This window comes from Melanaphis sacchari, unplaced genomic scaffold, assembly GCF_002803265.2.
Source record: "Melanaphis sacchari strain LSU unplaced genomic scaffold, SCAv2.0 Contig2_pilon_pilon, whole genome shotgun sequence".
Taxonomy (NCBI): domain Eukaryota; kingdom Metazoa; phylum Arthropoda; class Insecta; order Hemiptera; family Aphididae; genus Melanaphis; species Melanaphis sacchari.
This window is the reverse complement of record NW_020271173.1, coordinates 3,782,788-3,798,737: the sequence shown is the minus strand read 5'-3', so window position 1 is coordinate 3,798,737 and position 15,950 is coordinate 3,782,788. Positions and strand designations below refer to the sequence as shown.

General features: G+C 26.1%; 4 protein-coding genes across 6 annotated transcripts; 2 read left to right on the top strand and 2 right to left on the bottom strand.

The window, feature by feature from the left end:
* The first annotated feature begins 254 nt into the window (after nt 1-254).
* LOC112596038 (WAS/WASL-interacting protein family member 3-like) lies at nt 255-6,410 on the top strand. 3 transcript variants are annotated; one of them, XM_025341485.1, is made up of 10 exons: nt 262-1,086; nt 1,395-1,629; nt 1,876-2,019; nt 4,689-4,801; nt 4,868-4,963; nt 5,049-5,343; nt 5,417-5,706; nt 5,778-5,865; nt 5,928-6,032; nt 6,102-6,408. In XM_025341485.1, the coding sequence occupies exons 2-10, from the start codon at nt 1,401-1,403 to the stop codon at nt 6,137-6,139; spliced, it is 1,398 nt and encodes a 465-aa protein (XP_025197270.1). In that variant the 5' UTR covers nt 262-1,086; nt 1,395-1,400; the 3' UTR covers nt 6,140-6,408. The 3 variants fall into 3 exon arrangements, with proteins under 3 accessions (XP_025197271.1, XP_025197270.1, XP_025197268.1); XM_025341483.1 differs by having other exon boundaries at nt 262-1,629; XM_025341486.1 differs by lacking the exon at nt 1,876-2,019 and having other exon boundaries at nt 255-1,629; nt 6,102-6,410.
* Nucleotides 6,411-8,473: 2,063 nt separating this feature from the next.
* Nucleotides 8,474-9,444, bottom strand: LOC112595958 (biogenesis of lysosome-related organelles complex 1 subunit 1). Its single transcript, XM_025341373.1, has 4 exons — nt 9,258-9,444; nt 9,059-9,131; nt 8,660-8,877; nt 8,474-8,594 (listed from the first exon to the last, which is right to left on the bottom strand). Exons 1-4 carry the CDS (start codon nt 9,316-9,318, stop codon nt 8,578-8,580), a joined length of 369 nt encoding a protein of 122 aa, XP_025197158.1. The 5' UTR covers nt 9,319-9,444; the 3' UTR covers nt 8,474-8,577.
* Nucleotides 9,445-9,786: 342 nt separating this feature from the next.
* Nucleotides 9,787-10,789, top strand: LOC112595956 (M-phase-specific PLK1-interacting protein-like). The gene is made up of 3 exons (XM_025341372.1): nt 9,787-10,257; nt 10,329-10,421; nt 10,610-10,789. Exons 1-3 carry the CDS (start codon nt 9,973-9,975, stop codon nt 10,733-10,735), a joined length of 504 nt encoding a protein of 167 aa, XP_025197157.1. The 5' UTR covers nt 9,787-9,972; the 3' UTR covers nt 10,736-10,789.
* A 1,716-nt stretch (nt 10,790-12,505) lies between these two features.
* On the bottom strand, nt 12,506-15,426 carry LOC112595972 (inhibitor of growth protein 1-like). The gene is made up of 2 exons (XM_025341396.1): nt 15,255-15,426; nt 12,506-13,483 (listed from the first exon to the last, which is right to left on the bottom strand). Exon 2 carries the CDS (start codon nt 13,460-13,462, stop codon nt 12,596-12,598), a length of 867 nt encoding a protein of 288 aa, XP_025197181.1. The 5' UTR covers nt 13,463-13,483; nt 15,255-15,426; the 3' UTR covers nt 12,506-12,595.
* Nucleotides 15,427-15,950: the final 524 nt, after the last annotated feature.

Genomic DNA, 15,950 nt, shown 5'->3' with positions numbered 1-15,950 from the left:
TTGAGTCCCGGCACAGAAGAAAAATGTACTAATATCGAGTCCCCGTAGTTGGGAAACGAAAAATGTTCCATTATATTATTGAGTTCACACTTGGAAATAGCAAAATATATCAATTGAGTCTGCTAAGCCCTCTCCCATTCTCGTTGGTAATTATTTAATGATGTTGCGCAATCGGAAGCAGTGAGCACTAAGAACCCCAGGGACTTGGACTACGATGAGTATAATATTGTTATTATTATACGGAGCGCGTTGTCGTCGTGCGTGGTGTTTCCCACACGGAACACAGCCACCACACGTAGAGACATCGTCCACCGTCGGCGGTGACTATGATGACGACGACGGCCTTGTGCCACCGCCATGTTGCCCCTCCGCTCGAGTTCGCGTGTGTTTTTATTTTATCATCTGTGTTTTTCACACGCACGCACACACCCGTGTCCCGTGGTAAACACTATGCACACACAGTGTAGTGTACGTCATGTCACCTCGAGCGCACCTACATGATATCATAAATATTAGTTTGTAATTTGTCTTTTATTATTATTTACAAATATAGTTATTATCATAGAAGTAATACTAGTAGTAGTAGTAAGTAGTAACTATAATGTATAATATATTATACTGTTATGCACTATGAAGACACAATGTTATGGAGTAGTAACCAGTGACTGTCAACAACACAGATCTAAAGTATAATAATATCGATGAAAAAAAATGAAAAAATGAAATAAAATATTAAAATAATTATCGCACACGATAACGGTGGATGCAGTTGTTGTAGTTTCGCGGTAAACTCTTAGAAATTCATATAATTATTTCCCTATGGAAATGACTCTACGCTACATGATATAATTATTATAAACACACACGACAGTACGACAAACACATGCACGTCGTACGCACACAATCTCAGCTGACTATCACGTCCGGTTGATCGTCCAGCGATGCCCGTCGATTTGAAATTCGCGATCGTCGACGGCAACAAATCGACTTCGACGACGACGACGACGACGACGGTGGAAAAGAACCGTCGATGATCGACAGCCGACGTTAGCAACAGGAGCAGCAGTAGTCCATACGAATCTCGCGGTAAGTCGCCGCGACGCGCTCGACCGGAGTAGTGATAACCGCTCTCGGCCAAATCCTCTTATTGCGTTCTTTCGTCATCGCCGTCGCTTCCACAATGTCGCGCGCGCGTGACTCACACACGTCACTCCGTCATTGACGGTGGGTTCGCCGTGTCGCCAACACACATTACTCACACGGTCCGACCGCGCCACACCGTGTCCTCGCTCCGTCGGTCCTAACGGCGAATGGTGGTCCGACCGTCGAACTGGTGTCCCATACGATTGACTTAACACTACCTGTTTTTGTCTGTTTTTCCGGCACGGGTACAGACCGCTATGCCGTTTCCGCCTCCTCCGCCGCCGCCGCCCCCGGCTTCTACAACCCTGTCGGGCCCGCCGCCGCCACCTCCACCGTCTGGACCACCGCCAATGTTTGGTGCAGGCGCGAACAAGAAGGGCGGCAACAACCCGTTGCAGGCCAGGGATCAGCTGCTGCAGTCCATCAGACTTGGAAAGCCTCTGAAGAAAACCGTGACCAATGACAAGAGCAGCCCGCTCATCAACAGTGAGTACTTACTACCTAGTGATGTATGTGACATACCCGGTAGCATGTCTCCTTTTCCATTTTGCTCTAGGCCATTGCCTTGTTGTTACCTAGCATTATTGTCTGCCGTCTTGACATATGTAACTAACTGTGATAGTTGGTGTATTGATCAGTGTTTTGTACATGACTCAATTACACAAATCATGCCTGTAGTATTTCATTTAGTTGCTTATGTGAAATGTTCAAGTCTGATTTTTAATGATATAGATTCACAAAAAACACCTGTAAAATGTAATGGTACTGTAAAAAACGGAGAAATGAGTTCTATAGCTGCACGAACACCTAATGGCTTAGCAGAGTTATTTGCTGGAGGCATGCCTAAACTTAAATCAACTGGATTAGCTGTAACAGGTATGATTATACTCTGATGAAATCAGAAAATTTGAAAAATAAGAATTGAATACTGTATCGGGTGAGTAGGACAGAAAGACAAAGTCACTTGATAATATTAGAAAAACTATTCTGACTTATAAAATGTAAGTACTTATAATAGTATTCTAAAGTTGTTTGGTTACCTATTTAGTATAGTAACATCTAATAAGCTTACTTATGTTGTTATAAATGACTTAGTCTTTCTGACCTATATTGTGAATACAAACATATAACTTACTAAATATTTAATAGTTAAAGGTAGGTAGTACTATCTATTTAGAAGTATTATAAATATGTATGTAATTTAAAAATTTTAGATCCTATTTTTTTATTAGAAGTATGTATTAAAAAGTCACCTAACTTTACTCACTAATTTGTTTAGTAAAATAGGAGAACAATTTTTTTTATCAAATATATAAATTATAACCATAGTTCATAAATATTGTATTATAATAATGTATTTATGTTAAATGTTAATAATAAAAACTATTATAAAATTATATTCTGTCAATATCTAAATCTTATAAAATATTAATAATTTTATTTTCTAATTCTATAGATAATACCCAACATTAAAAATAGAAATCATTACATTCATATTTTAATTTGTTAATAAGTATTTATTCCATATCTGTCATTACATCATTACTCTAATTTCCTACTATTGTATTAATGATGTAGATTACATTATACTTGCAGATATTAGTGTATTTTCTATGTTCTAAATGCAATAGAAATAATAATTAAGAACAACTTATATCTATACCAATGACACTGATTTGTATGACATTTTTATAAATGCCTAATATTTTATGATTTGTCATTTGACTATTTTAGTTAAAATTAATTATTTCCTTTGACTATAATATAGCCTAAATAATGAATATATTTTTTATGGTTTTGACATCTCAATTGAACAAGTTATACAGAACTCATAAATGTGTATTCACTTTCTTAGAAATTAGTAAATAATCTTTATTTTTTGTGTCATTAATTTGAGTTAAATTTTCTTAAATTATAATTTGTTCTATCTAACTGATTTACAATAATTTAAATCAATAAACTTGAATATGCTCAATTAATTTTAATTGCTAAATTACATTATTAAGTGATAATAAAACAGTAACCTATACTATACTTAAATTATATCTTATTGCCTTTAAACAATTAATAAATAAATACATTTGTAACATACATATTTTATAATAATATATTTTACTAAATATTATTTAAGTAATATTTTTTTATTTTTATTTTTCCAAGATATATGAAAAATAATTATTTTGTATTATGAACCAGGCAATATCTTAAAAAAAGAATTTTGAAATTGTATGGTTAACTCAGAAAAACATGAAGTACTTAGTTTATTTTTTAATCAGAAAATAAATGATTTAAAAATGCCTTATATTTTAAAAAATATTTGCCTGGTTCATGATAATATAATCATATAGTACAAACATATATATACATATATATGCCTAGAAAACTATGAAAAAACTAATAATTCTATTTTTAAAATAAAATCTTTAAGATTTGAATATACTAATTAAGACATACTTAGAACTATATATTTGACAAAAGTATAATTTATGTTAATATATTTATAAAATTTATATAAAAAAAATATTTGATTCTTATATTTTTGTGGTAATACAAAACTGCTTAGAATTTTTTATTTTATTGCGAGTAATTTATTTAAATATAATATAAGTTACTGCCAGTACTGTCATATTTGCTTCACATGTGTTTCTTTTGTTAATAACTGTGTTTAATCTAAATTCATTTGTGCATTATAGACAATTGTACAATAGTAATTGTATAACTACTTATCATAGTTTTACTGTTATTTCTTAAAATTAAGGTTAAAACATTTATGAAGGAAATGATAAATATAATTATTTATTAAGTATTTACCAACATAAGACTATTTGTGTAGGTATTGATGATTTGATTGATGTTTAAAAAAGTTTATATTATGACCTTGATCAGATGACCTAATTTTTTTACCTGAACCTTAAAAAGGAAATGTTAGCATCTTGTATGCCAGTTAGTTATGTGGTTGGTATTTCTTCACATTTTTCTTTATTTCTCCATTTGGATGTAATTGTCATAGATGTACAAAGAATGAATAGCTTATAATATATTGATTGATTTCACTTTGAACACTATACAAATATATTTTGTACTATGAGTTTATTTTAATATTTTTATTTTATAGCAAAAATTAAAGATTATTTTTTTATTCTTAAGAATTTTTTTTTATCAAGACTTATTATTTTTATTAGTAATTTGTTTTTATTTTATTTTCTAATAAGCCATTATAATATGTATTCTAAAAGATGAAAAATAAAATGTTAATTCTATTACAATATTGGGTATTAATATAACTAGTACATTTTCTTATTCATCTAATTATCATTATTTTTATTTTACTAAATAAAATACATTTTGTATTAGTTCATGCAATATTCAATACATTATACATTTATAAACTTTATTAGGAAAAATTTGATACCTGTATTTATGCATATTTTACTGTGTCAAATAAAAATAGTTACAAAATATTATTAGCATAATATGATAAAATTACTATGAAAACTTATGACTTATACCAATTTATAAAATAAATAATAAATCTTTAATTCTAGGTCAATCAAGAATTCAAACGCCACCAACCAATAATTTATCACCAGTCTCATTATTTAATCAAACAACAGCAAACAACTCTCCTTCTAATACAAGTACTCTTCCATTACAAAAAGTGAGTTATAGTGTTTAAAGAAAGTATTTTGTATGGAAATTGACTATATGATTTTGATAATTTTAGAGAAATGATGGTATAAGAAAAATTCAAAACGATATTAAATTAAGAGGACCACCTCCTCAACCACCACCTTTTAATCAAAAACCAACTATTCCTTCGGTAATTTTATTCAAATAATATACTTTATACATTTATTTTAAATTGTATTTATATAAGTACGTGTTGTTTAATTTTTAATTTTTAGAGTACTTCTGAACCTGTTTCAATTATACCACCTGGTGTTGGTCACAACTTGACAGGTAGTGTCCCAAGTCTTGTATCTGATAATGTGGCAGGCAGAGGTCCTCCTCCTGGTGGATATGGCAAACCAAATGTAGCCCCAAAACCACCATCTATCAGGCCAGCCGTGCCCACAAAAAAGTCAACGTTAACAGTTAGTTCAAGTAATTTAGTAACTGCAGCTGATGGACGAAATCTTGTATCTAGAGCACAAAGCATGAGGATACCAAAAACACCTCCAGTTGCTCCAAATAGCCAACGTATGTGTTTATATAAAAATATTTTATTAATAAAGTGTAAAGTTTTATAATATTTTAATGTTATTTTATACAGCACCTCAATTCAATAACTTGACCATCAGTAGTAAAAATCAATTACCTGCTTTCCATCAATCACAAGACAGTATTTTGAGGAACTCTCCAAATCCTCCACCAAATTCCCAATGGGGATCACGGACATTACGACCTATTAAACATCCAAATACTAGGCCACCACCACCACCTATCAAAGCACCTTTGAATCCACCAGTGTGTGCACCGCCACCACCACCACCTCCACATCGAAGTGGGCCTCCTCCACCACCACCAAATGTACCCCCTCATAAAAGCTACCAAAATAACAATGTAAGTATTTATGTTTATTTCAAATTTAATAATTCATAGTTATAACTTATAAGTTATTTATATTTTTTTAGGTAACTAATGGAGCTCCTCCAACACCTCCAACACGTCATTCTTCTATGCGAAATGGTCCAACTTCTGTTTTAAACATGTCTCTTTTGGGTAATATAACTTATTAACTAAATATAAATGATTTTTTTAATGTGAAAATATAATTTTTGTAGAGGAAATGGAAATGAAGTTTTCTACTATGTTCAAACCATTGGTTAGGATTCCATCGCCTCCAATTTTCCAAAGAGTAGATAAAATTTATAATAGTAGACTAGTCGGTAAGAATAAATTTTTCTCTATAAAAAACTCATATATATATCTAATATTAATATCTGATTTTATTTCAGTTGCAAAACATCAAGCTCCTAAGCCACCAGGCTATTGAACAGTATAATTTGTTTTGCTCAAATATGAGAAATTTTGGATTTATATTCCAAATATTTTACTTTCTACCTAGGTTTGTATGTTAAATAATTTTTTCCTTAGGACAAAACTATATTTTTGCTTGTAAAAGTACAATATTATTACTTTTAAACCAAAGGCATTATTGTGATAAAGATAACTTGAAAGTATCATTAATGGTGAAAAAAAAAGAGAAAAGTATTTATTTTTTTGTCTAATATATTTGTTTTTACATGAATTATTCCAACAATAACTTTATATAGTACTATTGTTATTGATATTATATTTTTAGATGTACATTTTAAGTTAAAATTATATCATTTTGAAAAGAAACAATTTCCCCAAAAAATTTGTGATAATATTATTGCACTTGTTATTGTACTAAATGTGCTTTTATTTTTATACTTAAAACCATGGTTTTTTTTTTTTTTTTTTTAAGTAAATTAACCAAGTTTATCAGTTTGTTTGTTTTTATGTTGTTTTTACTGCATGTATCAATAAGAACATTTTATTTTTTCAAAATTAATTTGTCTATTTGGCGTTCAATTTTTTACTATGTAAGACAAAATTCAGTCAATTTCTTCCGTTTGTTGTTATGATTTAGCATTATATTTGCTAAGAAGGGGGGTAATATATATATATTTATTTTATGATAAATTATATTACATTATTATTTATTGCATATATTTTTATTTTACTTAATCTCTCCTAGTCATAAATTTAGATAAATAATAGTATGTACATTTACGTTGTAAATAATCATTAGGGAAAGGGATAATAAAAATTTTATAGTTGAATATAATTTAAAACATAAATATAATCAAAAAAAAAAAAACCAACATAAATTTCCATGAAATTTGTTTGGTTTTAGTATCATCACATGGACTACTATATTTATTTTTAATCTTTTTTATTACTATCCCACTGGCAACTACATCAACAACCATACAATCATTTTTATTTATTAATAATATAGTTTATATATTTTTAAATTGATTATTTGTAATTCATTTTATTGCGTTTCATACTTTTACTAAATATATACACATGATTGCATGTTCAAGTCTTATACTATGTTTACTTTTAATTACATAGTCTGTAATTGTATGTAAGCTAATTAAAAAATGTAATTTTAATATCTTGTGGTTAAAGTGTTAAACTGTACACCATTATAAGTTACTGTTGTTATCAAGAATTCTATTTGATGTATGCTATATATACATGTAATAAAATGCATTGACTATTATTATACAAAATATATTTGTTTTAATATCTTTGTGTTTAGTTTACATGTAAAACATTCAAGTTGTTAGGTATATTTATTTTTATCCTTTATCCTGTATTTATTTATTTATTTTTTCATTACTTTAATTTCCAATTTATTTTTAATGTTGTAGAAACCAATACTTAAAGAAGGGTAATGTGTAGAGTTGTTTTTTAGTTTATCAATTAATTACGTTTATATATTATGATAAACTGTTAAATTTGAGCTTAGATATTATTTAATTTTTTTTTTATATACAGAATAATATGTAAAGAAATATGATTACTTTTTAAAATTAGTAGTTCTGCTATTTGAAAATTAAACTTGACCTAATTCTACCACTTTATACTAGTTTTAAAATTAAATTTTGATTTTTTTAATATAAATATTTTTTTTAGTAACTGCAAGTAAAATCATATTTTGTACCACCAAATACTTCTTATATTAACTAACATTTTTAATAATAAACTTTTTAAAATTGAAAAACAATTGTTTATTAAACTGATGATATTTTTGGTATTCAACATGTTATAACAAATAATAGGTCTCATTTATATGTTTATTATTGTTGTAATTATTTTCCAAATACCCCCACTATGTTTTTACAAATCTAGGAATGGAGACAAATTTATAGATTTGTTCAAGATTAAACTTAAAAATAACTAATATTTATTTTTCTCTTTGACTTAAACTTGAAAGGCTCAATTCTAATAGATAATTAATTTATAATCTCTTCATACTTATTTTTATTTGATAATGTATTTTTATATGAAAGTTAATTAATCATAATTAAATCAGACTAGTCACAAGTAGTTATAATTGCATTATAAATATTTTTAAGAGTTTATTAATGTTAAAAAAATTTAGCAAATTTGCTAAATACTGATGTTATCTAATGTTTTGACGTGTAACCATTATCGATACTTAGTCATCATTGATTATAATGGTTTTTTTACAAATGGTCATTATTTTACTATGCAAAGAGTAACAATAATAAAATAAAAACTATTATAGTTTAAATATAGATTTATAAATATAAAAGGAATAAAAATAAATTATAACAAATAATGTATCCAGTTATTTTAAATAAGTAAAAATGGACAATGAAATAAAATTGAGATTGAGAAAGCAAACCATGTTCTTTTGGTCCATATTAATTAAGGCTTTTGTGAAACTGCAAAATAATAATTAATTAAAACTGGTTTAAAATATTTTATTATTCATACATGTGAAAATTACCTTTATATGCATACTCCAAGGTAGTAGTGATATTTTGCATGTCATTTTCAATGGTACGCGTCCAGTTTTCGACATCACCCAATTCCTTAAGTGCACTATTAAAGTTGTCAATCAGTGACAGCCATTGAGAAGTCTGTTTGGAAAAGACAATAGCACTTTGGTGTAATTGTTTTGCTTCAGCATCCAATTTTTTTTGATTGAGATATGCTTGAGCAACACTAATGTCAATTATAAAATTAATCATTTACAAATATATTTTTTTCAACTAAAATATTAATATAATATTTTTCATTAATGGTCTCCAAGTGTTCTAATTTAATAGTTGCATTCATTTAATTTGAAACAATTCAAGAAATATAATTTATTTGATGAAAAAAAAAATAAATAAATTTTCCATACCCAACATTCAGGTGTTCGACCAGTGCGTTAGTTAATTCATTGGCTGCATTCACTGCCTCTTTTCTTTTAATATCTTTGGAATAAACATAAATTGTATTGTGTAACGAGTATAGTATTAAATATAATACAGAACCACAAATGAGGATATTTTAGTATAATAAGCTACACATAAAGAGAAATTATGACAAAATATGGTTACCTTGGCTTTCTTTGCGCGCAGCTTGTTTTACTTGATGTTCTTTGACAAGGGAAGATAGCATTTTAATTAGAATACAACTTCGATAATATTCAGTTAAGTTTTAAAACGTATAAAACAATCGCATAGATTTATAATAAATAATAATAATAGGTAAGCTGAAGAATAAATATTATTGTTATCACTAAAATATCACTATCAGGTGAATGAAAAGTTGCCGCTGGCAAATATGTATGATAGTAATGATTTTTTTTTCGAAAAACAGGGGCTCTCAATCTGAAACGAGATTGGTATACAAGATTTTTACCATGTAAATATATTCACAATTCAAAATACGCGCGCTTTTTTCATAATTTTGAGAAGCCACTATAGAAATTCAACGCTGGGAGCGTTCACACCAGCGGCCACTTTTCATTCGCATGACAAAATCTTTATAACGACGTACATTGATAATAAATAATAATATATTTATTATAAGCGGATCAATTTAAATTTGTTATAATTTCATGATAAGTGTTAACAGTTACACATTTATAAATTTATAATACATAATGCATATTAATGTAATTGACTAATTGTATTATTGTACAAGCGCTGTAACAGAATTGTTATGGATTTATTGTGCAATTAATATTTATAAAATTAATAAAATTTAGGTAACTATTTAAATTAATTTTTGCCGCTAGGTATACAATTTTATAAAAATTTGCTACTCAAAATGAGTTCAAAGTACAAATCACCACTAATAAGATCAAAAAATACATCTGCTACTACAAATAACCCATCGCCATTTCCAAATGTAGAATCTCCTTCAAACCCAATTCAACAAATCTTGAAGGACGATATTGTGTTGTATGATAACACTCCTCAACTATCACCTGCCAAACAAAATTGGCGAGGACGTGGTGGTAGTTCACCAAGATTCAATAGCCCACGATCCAGAGGCAGAGGATCACCATACCAATGGACTCCTAATAGATTTAACAACAGTAGCAGTTCAGATGTAGCTAATTTTATTAAAATAATAATTTGATTTTTTCAATAATTGCTATAATTTTTGATTTTTTTCATTAGCAAAACAGTTCGTATGGTTACACGCCACGCGAACAAAATAATTATTCCTCATACAGACCACAATTCAATAAATATAAAAGTCAAAATCCTAATGTAAGTAAGAATTTTAATATTATGCTATTCATCTCTGTAAATTAATGTAACATTAATATACTAGGGCATATGATTATGATTTATGAAATAATAAATTTACTTAATTAAGTTATTATTATGCATTTATGTAATATAAAAAAATGTTTGTTCATTGCATGGGTTAATAAATTATTGGCAATTTTTTTTAGAGATATCAAAATTCGAATAATGATAATATTAATGAAAGCTACTTTCATCCATCAATGTTGGAAGATCCATGGGCATCATTGTTAAATGATTCGACAGATAACACAGAAGATAGTCTTACAATATAAATAAGTAATAAGTTATATATTACTACTAGTGGTTTTGTATCTTTTTATTCAAAATGTTTAATTATTGTATTATAAAAAATTAAATATATTTTTGTACATGACAAATAGTTTGTTTAATATTTGTTTTTGAATTTCAAACAATTCTCTTAAATAATCAAGTTTAACACAAATTATAAAAATAAACTTTAATTAAGTACTTACAATATTTAGATTTAATTCATACTTTACTACCATAGGTCATAATATAATTTAGCTGGCTCTAACTTAAATACATTTACTTAAACTACATTTTTTATATATTTCATGCATAAAATATACACTTACTTTCCATCATTAAAATGCTTATAAAAGAAAGTTCCAGCTCTATTCGTTATGTTTGGTTGTTTATCATTGCTCGCAGGAACAGAATTCTATCAAAATTTGAACTAAATAAAATACATGAAGCAGAAAATAATATCTATTTCTTTTGGTGGTAAATCAAATAAATATTAAATCATTTACCTTCAAATTTATTTTTATACTCTTGTAGTAAAGAATCGTTAATTTATATTCAACTAAATTAAGATTGACCTAAACTAAATTGGAAAGTACACGTTTTGAGTATATTTTTATAGTTTATTTAAATGTTTTTGATAATAAGTGGCTGATTGAGAATGTGAGAAAGTACATCAATTTTGAAATGTTTCTCAAATTATTGTGTAAAATTATGTTTGTTTAACATCTAAAAAACAAAATATTTCAGGAATGGGATTTTGTAAATTGGAAAGGTATACAGCTGAGTAAATAATTTTGAGCGACAGGAAAATAATATTAACATTAAACATATAAATGCAGAGTATACTATTGTGTTATTGTTCAAATAAATTCCGAGTTTGAAATTGGAAATGGTATAAAGTACATAAATTAGTAATGGCCTAAAACTTACAAATATATTAAGTAGCATTACTTAATTTTTTTTGATACTTATTCAGGTCTATGTTTGGTATTAACTATTTAATAATAATGAAACACATAAATAACAATAGGCACTTTGGATTGCTAAAATTTAGTCAGTAATTTAGTGGGTTAACTTTGTAGATAGTTTGTTAAGGAAAATTTTATTGTATAATTGTTATTATGATTAGTAGGAATATATAACATGTAATATTTATTTATAATAAATGATTATAAGAATTACTTAATTCAAAAAAACTTAATTATGTTGTTATACTCTAGAAAATTTTTAATCTTAACATAAACAAATTTATTTTATATCAAAACTTTTTTTTTAAATATAAAAAAAAAAGACTATTTAAAAATAAAATTAATAACTTTTTATTATATTACACAATAGCTCGGTTAATAATTGTACATCACTAGAGTAATATATTAAATACAAATAAAAGATTATTTGACAGTTTTAAATTAATATGTACTAACCATTACATAAAATAAAATTACTTTTATAATCTTCTAATTTACAAACAAATTTTTAGAATTTTAAATTAACAGAAAAAAATAATCATCATGTATATAATTAATACTTACTACTATATAATAACTTTTTTAATACACCAGCATTTTAGACAATTTAAAGTTTTAATGTATAGTTTTATACTTAAACAAACAAATTTTATTTTTACTTAAAATTATTAAATACACGATATTAGGATAACCAACTGTTTTTTCATTTAAGTTGCAGAAAAACCAAAAGATATCCTATGTAATATGTATAGTATTATTATCATTCATGATAATTGAATTTGTTGAGATAATATAATAATAATAATATAATAATAGACACATAATGTATGTTTTTTTTTTATTAATACATTGAGAGTTAAATTAAATACAATATAATCTTTAAATGAATTGCACCATTCACCAGTTTTCTTCTTTACGTTTATTATATTCTTCAAGTTCTTTACGAATTACTTCTATAGGCTTCATGGTTTTGGAATTAGTTCCTCTGCAACGTGGACAATACCATTTTCCTTTGGGTTTTTTTCTTAAAGACACACAGCCAAAATGAAACCATTCAAATGGACATAAATCATTGTCACAACAAACCATATCACCATAAGATATTTTTTCACAAATACAGTAATTTGGTTGTAATTCATTATCACTATCAGAACTTTCTGATTCTGAAACTACTTTTCTATTTTTAGGTCGATGTGCTTTAGACTTTTTGTTTGTAGTGTTCTTTATATTTTGATTAGTGCTTGATTTGCTATCCAAATTTGCATTATTTTCTACACTTTTGTTTGATGTTGTAGTGGTTGTTTTTGTTATATTTCTTTTTGGACGCTTACTAGAATTATCTATATTTAGTACATCATTAGAGTCTGAATCAATTTCCTTATAATCAGGTGTCCAATTTAACAATCTTTTAGTATTTTTATTGGATTTATTTAAACATAATTTTGTCGTTTTAAATTCTTTATAATTCATATTTAAAGTAAGCATATTTTTTTCAACCATGTCCAATAGACATTCTGAAATGTCAACTTTTCTATCCGCCAAATCTAATGACTCTATCAACATTTTCTTCATGCGTTGTCCATCAGTAGATGTAAATTCTTTAGGGTTTTTAGTGAATTTTGTCAATTTGTTTAAAATATGTGAGTGACGACAATCAATTTCAAAAAAACGACTTGCTTGTCTTTGCCCATCTGGAGGAAGTTGTTTCATAACATCATCATAATTGTTCAAGTAGCGGTCAACTGCATTTTCTAGGTCAGTCATGATATTTATTTTATATGATGCCTGTAAAATAGTTGAACAAATATTTATACATACAAAATTTGTTGATAGTTATTTTGTATCTATTATTATTTAAAAAATTAAAAATTATTTGTTTCATAACATAGGTATAATGTATATGATATAATTATGTTAAAACAAATGTCTCAAAAGTTCCTTATCACCATAAATAACACTGTGAGTTGCAATACCATAGAATAAAATTCTGGAATTCAAACAAGAATCTAAAAGAAAATTATAATTTAATGGCATACATTTTTCATCTATCACTTTTAGAAAAATAGCATTTACTATATATTGATTTATATATTTATGGTTAAGGTTATACTGGAATTTTGAAATACACTTTATACATAAATAAAAGATTACAAATTTAGGTTGCAAAAAATTATAATAAGAAAATAAAAAATGATACAATATGTTAAATTGAATTTAATTTATATGTTTATTGGGAAGTTAATAGTACATCTAGAGATAATATATTAATACCTGTATGATTAAAATTGTGTAGGAAAACTGTTTTTGGAAAGTTGGTTAACATAGTTTATTATAGTTTATGATGTAGTGTGAATATTTTAATGCAATAGATACATGACTTATTTTCTCACTTTTACCATGATCTAAGTATGTTCAGTTAAAGCATAAGCATACAGTTTCCACATTTTTAGGGCCCTTCATAAATCTATACCAGAAAAAAAATATATTTTTCAATGCTTTAAACAAATTTGAAATAGTGAACTTTCAATTTTTGCTCTTCAGACAAATAAAAACTTTACATTTTTGCAAAACAAAAATCACTCTGTCATTAATAGCAATTAATTATAACATTACAAAACATTAATAAATTAATGTTGAATTATTAAAGTAAGAAAAAAATGTATATAGTAGTCTGTAAACTTTGAAAAAAATCATTGTAATTTATGTATTAAACTTGTATTTGGTAATTAGCTGTACATTTTAATTTATATTTAAAATTTAAAATTTTAATAATCAGTAAGGTACATAAATAAAAATCATGTAATATAAAAATAAAAATATAGTTAATTATTTTATAGAAAACCGGTTAAATATTTTGTATTTTTATTTCATTTTAACTTGTATTAAGTTTTTACCAACATTTTTTATTAAAAATAATCCAAACTAAATACAGTGCACAGTTTCTACTTTTTTTTTATTAAATCAAGCCATGAATTTACAAAAAAAAAAAATAATAAAAAAAAAATGAATAAATGTTTACCAACTTTCTGATTAATACACGATATATTGATTTACATAATTAAAAAATTTGGGGGAATATTTTTGACAAAATTACTAGTTAGTACTTTAATCAAAACTTGCATTATCTATATATTAATTGCTTAAGTCAGATATGTATATATAGACTTATTTCATAAATTTTTTTAATAATTATGTTTTTTTAAAATTATTTTCTAAGAGCCATTACTATGTACTTAATAGTCACAATTTCTAATTTAACCAAATCAAATAATTAATTCCTGTGCAGGTTGATAGACAATAGTATATCTTGTAACTTTTAAGTGAAATACAATTTGACAAAAGTGTGAAATAGATGTGGTTGCCGCTTAAGTGACAATATCCCATAAATTATATTAAAATAAACATAGACTATGTAGAAATGTATTACATATTGTACTGTTACAATATAGGTTATACATTAATATATTTAAGCATCAAACATTTTCATGATAAAAACTTCCACATATATGATTAATTTTTATTAATAATATTAGTAGTTAGCTCAATTTACACTTACCTAATTGCAACAAATTGATGATTGTTATTTTTAGTTACTTCTTAGTGCGAGTACAGGAAAATAGAATTTGAAAACTGGATCACATCAATTTAACCGAATTTTTCTATTGAAATATAATTGTTTAGGAATATTGATAATCATTAATGTTTTATACTTTTATAGAATAAAAAGATTATTAACTATTTTTACTTCAGTGATTGTTTTAATAGCGTGAATAGTTAAATAGCAATACTTTAATACTGGAAATACTAAATTAAACGTAGATATTGATTATGAACACATTAACACATAAAAATATTATGATTAACACGAAGTCAAAACGGAAAGATTCAAGTTGAAAATTCAAAATCAAAACTCAATATAATTTAGGTTAGGTATAAACTTTACAATTTACATTTCTAATATTATTAATAATAATAACTGTTAGGTATTGTGTTATTTGTAAAATCTCATATAAAAATAATTATAAAAATAAACCAACTCGGACTCCACGAAAACATTGAGTACAGTGTAACCAACAATGTATAGTTAGAAGATATTTTATATTAATCAAAATTTTTTCTACATGGCTATACAAGGTACAATTTTGAATTAATTGACTAGGTATATTGTATCATAGTTAATATAATATGATGTGAATAATCGAAAATTATAAAATTATAAAATAATAATTTTAAATTAATTAATAATATATAA

What these genes read in the sequence shown, in the direction of transcription:
- LOC112595956 (XM_025341372.1), top strand. Translation starts at nt 9,973, where the DNA reads ATGAGTTCAAAGTACAAATCACCACTAATAAGATCAAAAAATACATCT. An exon ending in ACAACAGTAGCAGTTCAGAT is followed by an intron (nt 10,258 to 10,328) that starts GTAGCTAATTTT and finishes TTTTTTCATTAG; the next exon opens with CAAAACAGTTCGTATGGTTA. An exon ending in ATAAAAGTCAAAATCCTAAT is followed by an intron (nt 10,422 to 10,609) that starts GTAAGTAAGAAT and finishes AATTTTTTTTAG; the next exon opens with AGATATCAAAATTCGAATAA.
- LOC112596038 (XM_025341485.1), top strand. Translation starts at nt 1,401, where the DNA reads ATGCCGTTTCCGCCTCCTCCGCCGCCGCCGCCCCCGGCTTCTACAACC. An exon ending in AAAAACCAACTATTCCTTCG is followed by an intron (nt 4,964 to 5,048) that starts GTAATTTTATTC and finishes TTTAATTTTTAG; the next exon opens with AGTACTTCTGAACCTGTTTC. An exon ending in TTATAATAGTAGACTAGTCG is followed by an intron (nt 6,033 to 6,101) that starts GTAAGAATAAAT and finishes ATTTTATTTCAG; the next exon opens with TTGCAAAACATCAAGCTCCT.
- LOC112595972 (XM_025341396.1), bottom strand. Translation starts at nt 13,462, where the DNA reads ATGACTGACCTAGAAAATGCAGTTGACCGCTACTTGAACAATTATGAT.
- LOC112595958 (XM_025341373.1), bottom strand. Translation starts at nt 9,318, where the DNA reads ATGCTATCTTCCCTTGTCAAAGAACATCAAGTAAAACAAGCTGCGCGC. An exon ending in TGCGCGCAAAGAAAGCCAAG is followed by an intron (nt 9,132 to 9,257) that starts GTAACCATATTT and finishes TTTATTCCAAAG; the next exon opens with ATATTAAAAGAAAAGAGGCA. An exon ending in GTCGAACACCTGAATGTTGG is followed by an intron (nt 8,878 to 9,058) that starts GTATGGAAAATT and finishes AATTGACATTAG; the next exon opens with TGTTGCTCAAGCATATCTCA.